The sequence below is a fragment of the Leptonotus elevatus genome, chromosome 1 (assembly GCF_054856555.1).
Source record: "Leptonotus elevatus isolate MCC_2025b chromosome 1, RoL_Lele_1.0, whole genome shotgun sequence".
Taxonomy (NCBI): domain Eukaryota; kingdom Metazoa; phylum Chordata; class Actinopteri; order Syngnathiformes; family Syngnathidae; genus Leptonotus; species Leptonotus elevatus.
In genome coordinates, this window is record NC_141239.1 from 5494379 (window position 1) to 5513130 (window position 18752).

An 18752-nucleotide genomic window follows, 5' to 3' on the forward strand; every position below is an offset into this window, starting at 1 on the left:
GGGAGAGAGAGAGGGAGAGCAAGAGAGAAAGAGAGAGGGAGAGAGAGAGCGAAAGAGGGAGAGAGAGAGAGAAAAAGAGGCAGAGGGAGAGGGAGGGAGAGAGAGAGAGAGAGAGAGAGCAAGAGTAAGAGAGTGAGAGAGAGAGATGGAGGGAGGGAGAGAGAGCGAGAGAAAAAGAGAGAGATAAAGCCTTCACCTGAAGCTACTGTCCACCTTCAAAACTCGCTCCTTCCCGAGGTTGCCGCCACATGCTTGATCGTCCGGCACGGGTGTGAGGCTCTCTTCATCGAAACAAGCGTCCTGACTCGGAATCGTTCTTCTCCCTCGAGGAGGGCGAGTAACGGAACCCAGTCCAGGGAGCATCTGCGGTCGCTTGAACTTGCGCACCACAAGGGGACATGGGGGATAAAAACGCCGGTAAGAACGCCTCATAGCTCATTTTTGTCAAGTTGATGTTCATTTTCTTCTGCTGGATCAGTTGTCAGCTGTTTTGTGTGTTGAGTCAAAACTGCATCCGTCTTACCTGCATTCAAAAGGTTGCGCACTCTATATGGGTTATGTTGTATACAACTGCTGGGTCAAATCAGAAGTAACCCAAATTGCGTGAAATAGCGAGTTAAAATAATGCTGGATTATTTACACTCTAAAAACAGTTGGGTCAAAAGTAACTTAATTATGGATCAAAAATTGACCGATCCACTTCATGGGTCAATTTGACCCAACTTTCTGGGTTGTTTTATACAAAGTGACCCAATTTTTTAAATTTAAGTTATTTTACACTGAAAGACCAATTTCTCACTCAAAGTTGGGTCAAATTGACCCAAGCAAAGGATCGGTCCATTTTTTACCCATCGTTGGGTTCTTTTTGACTCAACTGTTTTTAGAGTGTAAGGTATACCCAGCGTGTTGGGTTCCGGATTTGACCCAACACATTGGGTCAGGATTTTGAAATTGGGTCAAGAACTGGGTTACCAGGTTATCAATATGGCCGTAAACTAGTGCCAGGACTTCTACACTTAAAAATAACCCATAATCAACTGAAATGGGCTATTAATTGAACTCTTTGCCGAAAAATACGTCATAGTCCCCAAAATGAAAACTCCAATTTGGTCATGATGGTACATAGAGTGTTTTATCTACATCATATGTTGTCCATAAAGCACTTTACCGAGACTCACTGCTCGCTTTTTGGAAAACATACAAAACAGTCGCTTAAACATACAGAAATATTTTCCTTTTTAGTTTAAAATAACTTACTTTAACCCGCAGGATCCCTCCTCGTACACGGGGCAGCGGCAGAACCCGGGGCGTTTTTTTTTTCACTTTTGGTTAAGTCTATCCGCGTCACTCATCCATGTCACGCAAACTAGCTTGCGCTAAGCTAACCTCGGAGGGTTACTCCGACATTTGCAAACTTCCCTCGCGCTAGGACGGGCGACGGAGGCCAACAGCGAAGTAGCGCCAAAGAAGACGGATCAGCCACCGAGTCATCCAGCCGGCGCCAAAGTCTTCTAAGAATGTTACATTTCATTGATTTGAACGTCAGTACCCAACATTGCCCAAAAACGGCGACCGCAGCTTCAGCTCGTCAGCCTGCCCAAATCGGACTTTCAACAACCTAATTTGCTCAAAAAGTCGCGGTTTAGGAAAACAACCCAGCTTTTTTGAGTGTGTATGTTGTTGGAGGAATGTGTTCATAAGAAGCCAAGTAAGTACAATTTCCTGCTGCAGCATGTGGTTAATTAAAAGATCGCTCCTCATCTTGTTATTTGTGATTGGGTGGGAATTATCATGCCCAGTGCATTGACGGTAATTTCTCCACTTAGTTTTCTTCTCATATATTGTAGATCACATGATTCATTCTTTTTTTTTCTGGGTCATTGAATAGCTTTAAAAAAAATATATATATCGGACTAATTTTTTGCCAAACATAAGGTTCGGAGTTACGGGCCCAATTTTAGGTCGCCAATTGTTTCAGTAAAATGCTATTTATAATAATATAATATAAAAATAATATAAAAATAATATAAAAAATATATAAAAATAATATATAATAGTAATTTATTGTCAATTAAGCGTGGTTTTTTCCATTTATGTTTGTTCTATTCTGTACATTAGTATATGGTGATGTTATTGCAAAATCTAACTTATTTTAGAAAATGTGCCTTGGTGGAATCAAATCTTTTTAATTTGAGTGTTTAGCTGAATAAGTCGGCAAAAAATTGCCTTGCTCAAATAAAGTAAGTGTGTCTTGTCTTAGGTGAACAAAGCGCACACACTTTTAGCTATCTTGGATTAGGATTCGTTTCCATGACATGCAGTGGTGCCTTGAGATACGAGCTTAATTCATTTAACGACCACGCTCATAACTCACAGCATTGGAATCAGCACATTTCTCCATTGAAGTAAATTACTGTTCATTCCAAGCGCTCCCACCCCAAAAAAACTTTACTAATAAAATACCACTCTACAATATTGTACTTAAAAAAAACTATACAGTATTGACATAATTAAATATAATGTAAAGAATTCAACAGTTTCTACCCTTTTTTTACTCTTGCGACATCGTTTGCTGCTCCTTGTGAAGCGAGTTGAGCCACCAGACAGCACTCGTATATCATTTTGCTCTCAAGTCAAACCAAACAAATTTGTCAAATGACAACTTGCGTCTCGGGTCACACGTATCAGAAAACAGCACACGTCAACGTACGGTTGTGCTTTAAAAGTTGACAAACTTAAGAGCACGACTGTAAATGTGACACAAAAATGCTACGAATTGTCACCAAAACTATTGCAAAGTATTTTGGGATTTTATGGCCATTAAGCCTTTTTTCTCATCATAAAGTGTGCTCCTAAATTGACATATTAATAATAGTAATAGTCGCGTGTGCACACATTTGTTATCGACGTAAACCGTCTGTGCGATCCAAATATCCCGATAAATTGACTGTTACACAAAGTGTCTGCATGATGAAGCGACTCTTTTACGTTCGCTCCGCTGTGGGCCGCACTGCCGTAAACCACCGAGTCATCCTGGCATCCCTCGTTTTTACTCAGCATCTGTTTCACACGATGTCAATGAAAACCTCCATCCCGGATAGAAGTATTATCTATGAAGCCGTGTTGAAGTGAGCTGAGGAGTTTCATTCGGACAAACGTAGTTCTTTGCTGCCCTCTTGTGGAATCTTTAGGTGGATGAGCTATGTTGAAGTGTGTTGTAGAAGTTTCACTCAGGCAAAAAATATTGCAGAGTATTAAGGTGAGAAACTTCAATGAGACAAAAATAGTGCTTCGCCACCATCATGTGGCATCTTCATGTCAAGGAACTTCAAATGAATTGAGACGCTTCATTTGGGTAAAGGTAGTGCTTTACCACCATGTGGTGGCATCTTGTGCCATAGAACAATGCTGAAGTGAGTTAAAGCGACACTAAGGAACTCTCAGTTTACCTTGATTATGGCGACGCCATATGGACAAAAACAGTATTGTTATGTCTGAAGGAAGACCACATTTCCTATCAGGACAAGCAAATTGCGTTTTTTTTTTTTTTTAGCTCACTCAAGCGAGTGAAATCCGGGCTAATGTTGATTCTGGACTGTTCTTTTATCCGGGGTAGCTTTTGACGTACGCCACAAAGCAGTAAGCACATTTGTCGTTTTTTTTGTGGCAGTGTTCCTACCATCCTCCTCAAAGTTACCTAGTGCCAGTAAAAATGATACAGACCCTTTCAGGCAATGGCAAAGGTACCATTCCACTAGTTTTAAGTTGATGTTCCATCAGAAGAGGTATGGGAAATATTTTATTAAGGTTGAAAAGTTCCTTAGTGCTACTTTCAGGAGCTTTTACGTTCTAAAATGAGTGCTTTGCCGCAATCCTGCGGCATCTTGATGCAAAGGAACTTTGTTACAGTTTGTTGAGGAGCTTCATGTATAAAGAAGTTGTGCTATGCTGCCATCTTGTGGCATCTTGGTGCCAAGGAGCTGTTTGAAATGAGTTGAGGAGTTTCATTCAGGAAAAAAAGTATATATGTATATATATATATTTATTTAGTTGAAAAACTCCATTGAGACAAAAGTAGTGCTTCGCCACCACATCATGGCATCTTGATATGGAAAAATGGAAATAGAAATGGAATTTTATAGTCATTGCACGTCACAAGTACAGAGCAGCGAAATTCTTTTAACAGTTTCAACCCGTCCAAGAGACATAAAAAAAACATCAGGGAAGTCTGACGGCTCACCAGGGTGCGCCCTGAATTTCTTTAGATGGAAGAAAAAAACATAAGAAAAGAGGAGGGGAAAACAACTATGCTCTTAAAAGGGAGTGGCAATGCATGAATAGAAGACGTCTTTTAGAGGACTTATTTATGTGAATATTTTCATTGCTCATGACAGAATTGTGCCATTTTTTTTTTGTCCTGCCCGATTTGAATAGCACAACAACATGTTTGTTTGCCTATCGCCTTCCAAGGTGAACTTTTCACCCGGCGTTCTGCGCATTTACTGCCAGCGCAGGTGAAAGCAGAGCTGTCTTATCTTTCCGTGGTGTCATCACATGCAGATGAGAGTTTGTTCCGAACGCGCTCAGGACATCTTGTTTGAGGGAAGGTTAAAAAAAAAAAAAAAAAAAAAAAGGGCAGCAAAACACTTGGAGACAGAAAGTAACACGACTTTAAAATAAAAATTAAAATAACATGACTTAACCGTATATAACCCGTTTCTACTCTCCCAGTTGAATATTCAGCATCGTCACGCTATCAGCATGCCCCTCCCACTTTCCCTGGCCTCACCCAATGGCTGCACTCCTCTAATTTGCATGGCTGCTGCTGCTGTTGAGACGTTTTGCTGACCTGAAAACATCCTCGTATGTACATCGTATACATTAAAACACTGACAACGTGTAAGGCCAAGGTCGGCGGCGACGTAATTATGTTGTGCTTGTCGTGCAAACTTGCACGAAACCTTGTTAGTGCTGCAAATGCTCATTTTTGCAACGCCTAAGGAAAATAGCGCTCTATAATATTGTACTTAAAGGGGATGCTTTACTTATGTAGTCATTTTTTGCCAGTAAAAAGTAAACCATCGGTCTAAAATACATTTTATATTTTAAATTGTACCTGAAAAATAAGGAATATAGCAAATTAATTCCAGACAAAATATGAAGTTTTTATTGCTGTCATGGGCTAAACAAGTGAAGTATTCCTTTAAATCCATCCTTGTGAAGTTTCATGACATTCAACACAGTGGTTTCAAATAAAGGAACACTCTTAAAACTGCTGGGTCGAAATTAATAACCCAACGTTGGTCAAAAATGGGACTATCCGACTTACCGGGTTGTTTATTATCAAGGAACTACATTTTTTATTATTATTATTATTTTTTTTAAATAAGACAACAAAAAATTTACTGTTTTCATAAAAAAAGAAAAGAAAAAAAAGAAGTTGCCCAAGTAAGACCCAAGTAGCGCGTCAGTCTAATTTTTGACCAAAATTTGGTCTTAATTTTGATCCAATAATTTTGGGCTGCACGTTATTGATGATGTTTGCTATCGTTATTCAAAATCGATTAATGGACTGGTCCCTCTAAATTGTGGGTCAATCATTTGAAAGCACTGCATCGGCCCCAAAAGAGGCCGGCTCACCGGGTATCTGCCCTGACATCATACGTTGTTTCATCTTCTGAAAAAAAAAAGGTGTATTATTTTAACCTTTACTGTAACTGATAACATCGTAGCCTATTTTATTGGTAGCTTCAACTCAACCGCATGCAAGCGTAGTTTTTACCCCATGTTGGATCAAAAATCTTGACCCAATGTCCTGTTTGGACCCAATCCCTCAATTTGTGTTACTCCTAGCAGTCATAAGCGTATACGTTTTATTAGGAGTCTTTCTAAACACATCTATGTAATGACTTCTACTCAAGTACATCATGTGAGTACTTTTGTCACCTCTGGCGTAAGCCCCCTCCCTCCCCCACAAAACTAGCAGCAGCAGCAGTAGCAGCAGCACTACCCGGCACCCCCTCCCCGATCTCTCCTTTTTTTTTTTCTTCTTCTTTCTTCTTCTTCTATTACGTCCGCTGCCGGTGCCGTACGATTGGAGCACGGCGCGTCCGTCCTTGCGTTGCGTGGATGACGACTCCGCTCTGTAGACGAACGCGACGAGGTGGCGGAAGGTGGCGGCGGCGAGACCGCCTCGAGATGCCTCGTTGCAGCCTATAACGTGTCCTGCGGACCGTGCCCTTCCGAGGCTGTAAAGCGAGCGAGCATAGAGGCGGGCTCGTACCCGCGAAACGCGATGCTGCCCGAGCCCGCGCGCGCGCCGCGCCGTCCTCCTGTGCCATTGTTTGGACTGAGGAGGGCTCCCGTCCGAAAGGCAAATCAATGAGGATTCTGAGGCCATTCCTCCAGAAAGGAGCGCATATGCTGCAGTGCTTCTGCGGACAACGATCGAAGTCGACCGCTATCGCCGAGGGTGAGAGAAGCACACGCCGCCGCGCTCGCTTTGCATGATGCCGAGGATGAAGAGGAAGGCGCTCGCTCGAGCGCTTTCATTGGCCGCGCACACAACAAGTCCGAGTGCTGCGGGCTCGTCATTCGGCCCCAGTTGAGTGTGCGGTGCGTGCGCCAGTTAGCGCCGAGCCCCCCCGCAGCCTTCTTCCACGAACCGCGCACACGCCGGTGCGTCAAAGTATCCCCCCCCCCCCCCCCCACCGAAACAATTAGCAGGCAGGGATAGCGCAAGCAAGGCAGCACAAGGCCCAGGCTGGCAAACTTTTCACTTTTGCACTACTTCTACCGCTTGCTCTGAGTTAGGCAGCGACGACAGCGCATTACGCAAAGGTGGCTAAAGTACTCACACGAAAACCGCAGCGTCAAAAACAAAGAGTAACCCAATTTTGGTCCAAAAATGGAGACTGACCCAACTTTCTGCACCGTTGAAATTGCTGGGTCAAAAATTGGACCGGCTCACCAACTTTGACTTATACGATACGATATGATACGATACGATACGATATACTTTTATTTTCCCCGTGGGGAACTTTTTCCTGGACTCCGTCCAGCTGCAGTTACAGTAAGGAAGAAACAACAGAATAGAAAGAGATAAAATTAAAGTTAAATAAGAAGTGCAGCAATAAGAAATCTTCACATAAGTATACATGTGTAGAGAAGTACATACATGAGGACTACATAAAGACAAAGAAAGAAAACAACCCAATTTTGGGACTTATATTTTACCCAAAAAATAAAATAAAAAATTGGCACCCAACAACCCAGGAAGTTGGGTCAAATTGACTAAAGTGACCAGATTGGTCCAATTTTTGACCCAAATTGGGTCTTTGTCAACCCAGCAGTATTAAAGGTGTACAGTGGCTACATCTTTAAACCTGCTGTTTGAAAAAAAAGTAAAGGGCCAACATTCTGTCTGACAAAACCAAGGTTGAACCTTTGGCCAATTCCTAAAGGTATGCTTGACAACATATGTCGAGGAAGCATGGTTGTTTCGGCATCATGCTTTTGGGCTGGAACCCTAGACAGGCTAGAATGATTTATAAACATTATTTCCAAATACGAGCAGTCAATGCTTGTGAACAAAACCTTTATCAAATTTTTTTTTAGGGAAAGCCTACTACAACTTTATTTGCGGTACTTTAAAAATAGTGGCTGTTGTGTGTGCTGACTCCCATGACTTTCAATGTGATTGGTTCATTTTGAACACAATCCTAATTTTTAAGGTGTGCACACATTAGTTTGAATTATGAATTGTACAGGTTATTGTACTTTTAACTATTAATAAACATTTTAAATGAAATTTAAAAAAAAGCCTGACATTTGAACATGGGGTGTGTAGACTTTTTATAGTCATTTTAGAGCATGAAAGTAATGAAATCAAAACAGGCTGACAAGTTTGACCGTGTTTAGTTCAATGTATGCCTGATGTTCTCCATTTACTCAGCACCAAATAAGGTTGCCCTTAGGAAGCACTTCCAAAATGAATTATTAATTCAGTAGCTTACACGTTTTTAAGCTTTAATTAACCGCTGTAAGTCATTGAATAAGGACGGCACAAGTGACCTCCTGCGGCAGTAAAGGCTGATGGTAATGCTCTATATCTAATATATGTTTGTTTCCCTTTTGTGCCATTGCAGTTGTCTTTAGCGTAAAAGTGGCGTCCAATTGCAGTCCTACTTACATGTTTAAGTGACTTTACAAGCGCTTTATCAAAACACTGTTTGTTTGTTTTTCCACAGTAAAACTGAAGCGTGACCTCTCTGGGTCCATAACACAAATAAAACTTTTCCGAGATCCCGCCGTCTACCTCTTCCATTGTTGGTGACAAAAAGTAGACACGATTTTAAACTAGAGGTCTAAGTTGTGGCGCAGGTGGCCAGATTGTGAGCTCCATGGTATTGTATTTCATTCATAAATGTGACAACAGCGTGGGGGAAAATCCCTGTGAATCATTGTCGTAATCAGTTCATTGATCAAATTATTATCACTACCATCTTAAAAATATTTTAATAGCACCCCTCTGATTGCGCAGTGAACTTAACTGTACTTTACAATACTGTACTTAAGATTTTTTCATTGAAATGACGTAAGATCTGTGGGAAGCCAATAATTATCATCTGCATTCATTCCCTAACTGTATTACTTACTGTATGTCCCTCCACTATACTCTTAAAAGTTACTGGATTGTCGTAATCTTCAGTATTTCAGTTGAAGTCTGTCTTAAAATTCAGGCCAGTCAATTAGAATTAAGCACAGTCGACTCCTCAGAGACAAGTGGACCAAAAGCAGCATATCGTCGCTGTCCTGTGAAAAACACTTATGTCCATTTTTGTCTTTTTTTTAAAAAACTTTTTGGGGATATCTGCATTCAGTTTCATCCCATAAATGTAAAAATGTAAAAAAAAAAAAAAAGAAGACCAAAATGGATGTCTGCATTCAGTTTCATCCCAGAAACATAAACATGTAAAAAAAAAAAAGTAAAAGAAAAAAAAGAAAAAAATGAATGTCTGCATTGAGTTTCATCCCATAAACGTAAAAATGTAAAAAATAAATAAAAATAAAAATATGGATGTCTGCATTCAGTTTCATCCCATAAATGTAAAAATGTAAAAAAATAAAAATAAAAAAAGACAAAATGGATGTCTGCATTCAGTCTCATCCCATAAATGTAAAAATGTAAAAATAAATAAATTGATGTCTGCATTCAGTTTCATCCCAGAAAGATAAAAATGTAAAAAAAGGAAAAGAAAAAAAAAGGAAAAAAAAAAGTCAAAAATGAATGTCTGCATTGAGTTTCATCCCAGAAACGTAAAAATGTAAAAATAAATAAATTTAAAAAAGACAAAAATGGATGTCTGCATTCAGTTTCATCCCATAAACGTAAAAATGTAAAAAAATATATAATAAAAAATATGGATGTCTGCATTCAGTTTCATCCCAGAAACATAAAAATGTAAAAAAAAAAAAGTAAAAGAAAAAAAAGAAAAAAATGAATGTCTGCATTGAGTTTCATCCCATAAACGTAAAAATGTAAAAAAAATAAAAATAAAAATATGGATGTCTGCATTCAGTTTCATCCCATAAATGTAAAAATGTAAAAAAAATAAAATAAAAAAAGACAAAATGGATGTCTGCATTCAGTCTCATCCCATAAATGTAAAAATGTAAAAATAAATAAATTGATGTCTGCATTCAGTTTCATCCCAGAAAGATAAAAATGTAAAAAAAAGGAAAAGAAAAAAAAAGGAAAAAAAAAGTCAAAAATGAATGTCTGCATTGAGTTTCATCCCAGAAACGTAAAAATGTAAAAATAAATAAATTTAAAAAAGACAAAAATGGATGTCTGCATTCAGTTTCATCCCATAAACGTAAAAATGTAAAAAAATATATAATAAAAAATATGGATGTCTGCATTCAGTTTCATCCCATAAATGTAAAAAATATATATAAAAAATGGATGTCTGCATTCAGTTTCATCCCATAAACGTAAAAATTTAAAAAAAATAAATAAAATAAAATGGATGTCTGTATTCAGTTTCATCCCTGAAATGTAAAAATGCAAAAAAATAAATAAAAATGGATGTCTGCATTCAGTTTCATCCCATAAACGTAAAAATGTAAAAAATAATTTAAAAAAATGGATGTCTGTATTCAGTTTCATCCCTGAAATGTAAAAATGTAAAAAAAAAAATAAAAAATGGATGTCTGCATTCAGTTTCATCCCAGAAAGATAAAAATGTAAAAAAAAAAAAGGAAAAGAAAAAAAAGCCAAAAATGAATGTCTGCATTGAGTTTCATCCCAGAAACGTAAAAATGTAAAAATAAATTTAAAAAAAAGACAAAAATGGATGTCTGCATTCAGTTTCATCCCATACATGTAAAAATGTAAAAAATAAATAAAATTTAAATTAAAAATATGGATGTCTGCATTCAGTTTCATCCCATAAACGTAAAAATGTAAAAAAGAATTAAAAAAATGGATGTCTGTATTCAGTTTCATCCCTGAAATGTAAAAAAAAGAAGACAAAAATGGATGTCAGCATTCAGTTTCATCCCATAAATGTAAAAATGTAAAAAAGAATTAAAAAAATGGATGTCTGTATTCAGTTTCATCCCTGAAATGTAAAAATGTAAAAAAAAGAAGACAAAAATGGATGTCAGCATTCAGTTTCATCCCATAAATATAAAAATGTAAAAAAAGAAAAAAGAAGACCAAAATGGATGTCTGCATTCAGTTTCATCCCATAAATGTAAAAATGTAAAAATAAAAAAATAAAAAGACAAAAAAGATAAAAAAGACAAAACAGATGTCTGTATTCAGTTTAATCCCATAAACGTAAAAATGTAAAAAATAATACAATTTAAAAAAATGGATGTCTGCATTCAATGGACATAAGTGTTTTTCACAGGACAGGGACGATATGTTGGGATCTGCATACCATCTTTTTGTTTGCCCTTACAGTGGATAGAAAAAGTCTACACACCCCTGTTTTCATGCCAGTTGTTTTGTGTTATAAAAGAATGAGACCAAGATAAATAATTGCAAATCCTTTTCCACCATTTACGATACGCAATAAAACGCAATGTCCTCAAATGTTTGTGGGAAGAAAAATGTGGAAGTCGGGTTCTAAAAAAATGTATATGCTCTTTGTACCTAATTTAAAGCTTTGATTTAGGGCAATAATTTATTCCTTTAATTCTCTTTGTTGGTGCAGAACTTCCAACGATGCATTTTTCTTTGTTTTTGTTCTTCAAGGCAGCTAGTAGCACTTTCCATAATTCCTCCTTCCCTTTTAATTTCTTTTAGTTTAACAAAGTTTTGTGCTGTCTGAAACGCTTTGCCTTTGGGAGAAATCCAGTATGCTTTCTGAAGTCTGTTCCCATTCTGCTCGATTGCAAGAATTGACTTCAAGTCAGTTTGGGGGTCAAACAAGAGCACATAAAGCAGGAAGTGCACAAAGTGGGCACTGGGCCAAAGCTGCGTAAGATATTTTGCGTTGTCTTACATTTGGACCCCCCCCTCCAATATTAACTTGACATCAGGCTTTAACACATGTCAATAAAAAAAAAGGCAGCAGGAATATCTTGTATGGATGATTAGTGAATTTTGTGGTTGATTGGCAAATTATAAGAAGTCCATATTGAGGGATGATTTTATATTTAACTCATTCACTGCCATTGACGGGTATAGACGCCAAAAATTCTATTATTTTTTTTTTTTACTTTTAGATGTAGGGAGTTGTCTTCTATAGCCTCCAAAATTCTACATTGCTTCCTTTATTTTTAAAATCGCTTTTCCACAGCATTGTTGTTGAGTGGTTGGCACATGTCTTATTATTTGCAGGTACTTCAGGTAAATCAGCTCTGACTGTCCTGTGTGGAATTTCCTATGCATATATTCTCCCTTTATTGGGTTGAGTTTGCTTTGACATAAAAAAAAAAATCTGCATGTTTGGTTTATTGAAGGCTCTAAATCAAAGAATGACAAGTTGGCTTCAATGTGTCAAGGTCACTAACGTAATGATGAACTTGAGTGGACAAAAACTTCCAAGTACCCTTTAATAGCTGTGGTTGGGTCTATGACCACAAGGGGGCAGCAGACATAAAGAAATGCATTAGTACCACACTTCAGTTATATATTGGTGGCTTTTTGGTTCATTTTCTTCCTCATGTTCAAACGCATAAAGTGGCTAAATTCAACATATTCATCGTGTATAATCAATCTACTTATAGTATATAGCAGAACATAACATTTTGTTTTTACTGCAGCAAGCTTTCATGCGCCAGCAGTTGTTTCTTGGCTGGAAAAGAACATCAATTGTCTCTGTAGCAGATGCCATTAAGGGGATACTTTATACATTCATAATATACACCACCCAAGCCCAGCCATTCCTGTGAAACCTCATTCCACATCCACCAGACCACCAGCTGATGCCCCCCGCCCCTTTTAACTCATTCACTGCCATTGACGGCTATAGACGTCAAAAATTCATTTGAACTATTTCTATTAGTTTAACTTTTTTTTTCCATTTTTGTTAACAAGAGTATGAAAACCTAGAAATTATTTTTTTGTACATTTAGAACAGATATAAAATTTGTGATCCATCGTGAGTTAACTAGTGAAGTCATGCGATGAATTACGACTACAAATTTTAAATCGCCTGATGCCCCTAATTTTAAAAAATATTTTCTTTTAATTTTACTTTTTAATAATCTTTTTTTTAAAGAAAAGGTTATTAAAAATGAGGGGGGGTCAGGCGATTACAATTTTTTTTATCGTAATTAATCGCATGACTTCAGTAGTTAACTCACGATTAATCACAAATTTTATCAGTTCTAATACAATAAAAAAAATTCTAGGTTTTCACACTCTAAAGTGTGAAAAAATGTTAAACTAATAGAAATCGTTTAAATGAATTTTTGACGTCTATAGCCGCCAATGGCAGTGAATGAGTTAATAACACAACACTCCTGAGAATGATGGATGCGGTTGTTATCGACGCTTCTTTTTACAGTCTTGACGTATCCTTCCCACCAAGTCAAAACAAGCCAATCGCATTTCGGCGAGCTATAAATGAAGAGATGTTGATTTAGGCTCTTGCCGAAGAGCCCATTTGTCTTTTGCTATCTTTATTCTCTCCCTGGGAAAAGCCTGCATGTGTTTGTCCGTCTTATCTCACTCTCAGACAAGAAGGGGGGGGGGGGGGGGGGCTCCACCGATGATATTCACATCTTATGTAAGGAGGGAGTATGAATAAAATACGTATTTGTCCCTATTGGAGGGAATGTGCCTGGGAAAAACCTTTAAATGTTTCATGCTTTGCTGTGTTGGTTGAGACTGATACTCGCTCTCTCTGTCACGCACGCACACTCACAAACACACACGCTCTGTCATTGTTTGAGTCTTTACTACATTGCTGTGTGCTGATGAAACCTGTTGTTCATTATTGTGGCCCGAAGCGGGGTACGCATACTGAGTTTTAAAATTGCAAAATGAAATGAAAATGTAAAAAAAAAAAAAAAAAAATGCATTTTTGACAAGAGTGTGTAGTAGTGTACTCAAGACGGTCAAGACAACGTAACGAAAAATAATATGTCTGCCGCAGTACCAAGACTGACCTGTGAGAGGCAGCATATACCACAGGGCATCCAAATTTGCGAGGAAGTAGTCGTAGAAGAAGACATAGCGGAAGCTAGGCTAACTGTTATCTGATAACTACATGGTTGTAGTGAATGACGCGTGGGACACATACAAACGGTCAAGTTTAGTTTCTTGTCATATTCATGTCAAAAGTACAAAATACATTCCATTGAATTGAGATTTGTTGTGGCCTGGCACTCTCTCAACCCTACGTTGTAGCTAATAGGTCTGTAAATACATACAACCGAAAAACATAGAAACATACCTCACAAACACATATCACACGCATAAATACATATGTTGAAGTTTTAGGCCAGCTGTTTTAAATCTTAAACAATCCCTGAGGCAAGACCCCTAATTTCTTGTAGGCACCTACTTAACTCATTCACTGCCATAAATTCATTAAAAAAAAAGAAGATTCACACAAGCCAGTTATCCCTGTGGTAACTTTTCTGACTCCTCCTGCTTGAAACCCAAAAAGTAGTTAACTCACGATTAATCACAAAATCTGTTCTAAATGAACAATAAAAAAAAAATTCTAGGTTTTCCTACTCTTGTTAACAAAAGTGGAAAACATTTTAAACTAATAGAAATAGTTCAAATGAATTTTTGACATCTATAGCCGTCAATGGCAATGAATTAATTAAAAAAAGAAAGAAAACAAAAAATTTGAGGCGTCAGGCGGTTAAAATTTGTAATCATAATTAATTGCATGACTTCACTAGTTAACACAATTAATTAAACATTTTATATATCTTTTTTTTTTTTTTTAGGTTTTCCTACTCTTGTTAACAAAAATGGAAAAAATGTTAAACTAATAGAAATTGTTCAAATGAATTTTTGACGTCTATAGCCGTCAATGGCAGTGAATGAGTTCATGGGAAGTACCTCAAGAGAATGTGTGCTGGATGGCTACAATCTGCCAGGATATTAAGAGCTTTCCTCCAACTGGTGTGGTAAATATCTTGAATCTTTAAGAGGGTAGACAGCCGTTTTTCTTCATCTGATTTCACTCCCCTTGTTGCTTATGAAACAAAACCACTTGCTCTATTTATGTTCATCCTCGGGTCGGAAAAGGCCCTCGACACACCACACCACAGGATAATTGGTCAAAGATCATTTTTTAATCCGACAACTGGGCCTTTGCTATCTTTGTATGGCTGTGTTAAAAAGTATACAGCACATACCGTTTGTCAGGGGTGACGAAACTTTGGCCTGTGGGTCAAATACCTTTAAGACCCCAGAGGAAAATATGAATAAACCTCGCTGTATATAATAGGGGTTGAACATCTTAGGATTTTTTTTTTGGGTCGATGCTAAGGTGATATAGTCGAGTCGACATTGATTAATCGATGATTTTCAATTGTTTTGTTTTCGTCTTTCGCCGCCAAGCACAAGCTCGCTAATTGACTTTACCCTCCGTCCTCGTTGCACAGGCCCCGCCCCCCGACTTGTTCAACCAGTCATCTTCAGATACCTTCGAGCACTCACTGACAGTCGGAACTTCTTAACGGCAATTCATGTAACAACTGCAGGGTCACTACTTGCTACAGTGTAACATTAACTAGCGCTCAGACTTGAACCAAAGATCGGCATTCACTATTTGTGGTATTGACATTAGCCAGCAAATGACCGAATCGAATCGAATGATCATAGTCCAACAAATGAAAAATCCAATTTGATCAAAATGTTACATTGAGTGCACTTAAATTGTGCTTTATCTTTATCACGTTTACAAAGCCACATCCTGGCCAACGTCAGAACAAAGGATGTTTTTTTGTCTTCGGTCCCATTTTAAATCCAGCTACGTTGATACTAGCCTCATCCTAGCTAGAGCTAAGCTAGTTGGTCTCTCAGGTCTGGCATCTAAGGTTGAAAACTTTTTGTTTGTTGCTATCAAGGCGTTAGCAAACCAATAGATGCTAGCTGGCCAAATATTTGCAAAACGACTTCCAGGCATCTGTTCAGTTTTGCACATAGTACAAGTAAAACAAAAAAAGATGTAAGTAGTGTTATCGTCACTTTTGATACCAAAGAGGTTTTGTGGCTCCCAGTGAATTCTTTTTGGGTCAAAATGGCTCTTTGAGTATTTAAGGTTGCCAGCCCCTGGGCTAGACGGATTGCCACTCAAATTTGATAGGTTCCGAATGTCGAGACTTGAGTGAAACGCTAGCTGTTGGCGACATTAAACATTAATTTTGACAATAAAGAGTTTACTGATCAGCCACCGCTTGTCTTTGTTTTGTCGTCTAGGCAGAAGCGACGGTCTTCTTTGTCTTTTAATTATTACCGGAGGGCATTTGGTGAATTTGCTGACGGTGGACATGAGGATTTAGACTGCTTGATGTGTGTTCATAGCAATTGTGCTTTTGAATATTTGAGGATAGACTTTGCGTATTTTACTAGTAAAAGTGCTTGAATATTTTCAGGTTTTGCTGTACTTGCAGACCACCTGCTGGTTTCAGTGAGGCGTCCGTGTTGTTAATGCTGAAAGACATGATTGAAGATTAATCAACTTCAAGCTACAATATTCATTGCGCAGAGGTAAAATTGAGGCATTGACTAGTCAACTAGTTGTATAATAAACATTTGTTTATTTGTAAACCGTTTCTCAGCCCTGAGATACAAACGTCCTCATATAATTACGATTCGATGACCACGTTGCTTAACATCCCAGATTCATCCAAAATGGAGCAATAGTGAGACATTTAGCAGCGCCCTCAACTCACTTCCTTTTTTTGCCTTCTCATTATTTATTCACATTTTCCACCAGCGCTCTCATTTCATGGCTGTGAGAATTTCTAATACAATCACGTATGATTGCGTTAAAAGAGTTGGGAGAGAAAGGGAGAGTGGGGAGGACGAAGAGGAGGAGCAGGAGGGGGAGGAAGAGGGGGGAGGCGGTCTATGGAGCGTTCACTTTGTCTGTCGGCGCTGGAACAAACCCACAGCGTCCACGCAGCGAGACACGCCGAGGAATAACGCCGCTCTCGTTTTTGCACTCCCGTCAAAACTAATTGTTGCTTTTGAGACGGAAATCCCCCCCCCCCCACACCCCTGCAGACTTCTATCACATCTCTGCAGCATCCTTTACTGCCGACCCCCCCTCTTTTTTTTTTTACCCTCATTGCATTGCATTGAGAGGTGCCAACCGAAGCGTGCAGTGTGCATGCACGGGCTCATCTGGACTGCCGCTCATGCGCATGGATTAAACCTCTTTTTGTTGGCGGTCCATATGAAGAATTGTTAAAAAGAAGGCAAAAGGAGAGGCTTGGCGTGCGGTTGAAGGATTCAGAACCACGCCGTTCAGACGCTGTTCACTTGGAATAGCAGAAGGCAGAAGCTCTCCGATGACACGAGACTTATCAACACTGTTGCATGTGTGCACGGTCCACCGGGTAGATTGATCGCAATTAAGTCCCGGCAGCGAGACAAAGTTCTTCTATATTGCACGAAGATGCAACTGGAATGTCAATGATGTTCCGGACTCAGTCCCTCATCAGGATGACATTTGGTTGAAGCGTCTGACACTCAGAATCTACCGTCTCCTTCCTTTTTTTTTTTTTTGGCATCAAAATTCTGCGCCAGCTTCTCCTGTCAGACTCTTGGCAGTTTTTTGACTCGGCTCGGGGAGATGGCCGCGATCGCCAGCTCTCTGATCCGCCAGAAGCGCCAGGCGAGGGAGTCCAACAGCGACCGGGTGTCCACGTCCAAGCGTCGGCCCAGCCCCAGCAAGGACCCCCGCTCTCTGTGCGAGCGGCATTTTTTGGGGGTCTTCAGCAAAGTGCGCTTCTGCAGCGGCAAGAAACGACCCGCGCGCCGGCGACCAGGTCAGTGCAGTGCTCCGGCCACCCTGATGCGCGCAATGTATGCGAATGGACCCCTCAAAATAACCCCCCCCCCCCCTACAAGCGAACCCAACCCAAACCCTCCCCGCTCCTCTTCGGAGCAGCATTATGCTGCAGTCACTGGCTCCCGAACGACCCGCAGAAGGTAGAATGTCTCCGCGGTGCCAGAAAACAAATCCACCTGTTCCGTTCTGATGTCTAGAACATGTCTCGGCTGTGACGTCACCCCTCGTTTCCTGATCAGAATCCACGAGGAGTTTACCGTCGTGCATGTGAACAATGAGCACACCCCCGCCCCCACCCCCCCAACCCCTTCGCCCCTCAAAGCTTTAATTCCAAATGAATGCTGATTGGGGTTTTCCATAGGAGGGGAATAAGTTGCACCGCAGTGCACCACAAGGCTCTTTTCAGATTAAATGTTTTAATGGTAAATGTTTATTGCAGAGAGTGGCATTACTGCAGTGGAGAAATGGGGGGGGGGGGGGGAGGGGGCGTATGGCCTCAGTGATTAAGAGCTACTCGGCTTTTATTGATGCCTCACGGTAGTTCCGTGTTGGTGCGCAGTGATGTAAGTCACCCCCAGGTAGTTCTTATGGGAGAGTCCCGCAGACAGACAAGCAGACTGATTAAAATCTCGTATGGATCAGCGCCAGTAAACAATTCCGCTGCCATAAAATGCCAGATGAGAAAATGAGTTGGCCGCTGTTTGGCAGGTAGGTAACGCTCGGCCGGGTATTACACCACAACGTGATGATTCTGAATATGAACCCCCCCACCCCCCCCACTGATGCCTTGACATATTTTTCACTGGATTCACTGGATTTTTTTTTTTTTAAATAAATCAAATCTGCCTGTTTTAAAAGACTGTTTCTCCTTCTGTCCCAACCACCCCCCGTACTTGGTAAGATGCACCCTCGAAACCTCCACAGGTGTCCCATAAGGGCTGCAGGCTAGGTCAGTAGCTCAGCCTCCATCCGTGTGTGCTGTGTTTCTTCTTGTCTCCACCCCATCTTGCGCCCATGTCGACTCCCCCCCTTTCGCCCCCCCCCTCCTCCTCCTACTTTTTGGGCCGGTGGGGGGTGGTGGGGAGGGACACATAGAGGAAAGAGGGGGGGCTCCGTTGGGCTTCAACACCTGTCTGATTGCTGACTTTTTTGCTGATTTTTTTTTTGTCCTCTCATCTCCGTGTGGCTGCCTTTCAAAAAAAAAAAAAAGATTTGGCTCTGCCTCATTTGATTTCTGCTTATTTTTAT

General features: G+C 39.8%; 1 protein-coding gene across 5 annotated transcripts in view; it reads left to right on the forward strand.

The window, feature by feature from the left end:
- Window positions 1-277: 277 nt before the first annotated feature.
- Window positions 278-18752, forward strand: part of fgf12a (fibroblast growth factor 12a) — a 69450-nt gene continuing 50975 nt past the window's right edge. The window contains exons 1-2 of one of the 5 annotated variants that reach the window (XM_086072106.1): window positions 6031-6472; window positions 18406-18453. In XM_086072106.1, coding sequence (XP_085928232.1) covers window positions 6382-6472; window positions 18406-18453 — 139 coding nt within the window. In that variant the 5' untranslated portion in view covers window positions 6031-6381. Of the gene's footprint in view, window positions 418-6030; window positions 6473-16538; window positions 17482-18405; window positions 18454-18752 lie in introns of those variants that run through there. The other 4 variants (XM_086072088.1, XM_086072124.1, XM_086072114.1 and 1 more) reach the window with 4 other exon arrangements.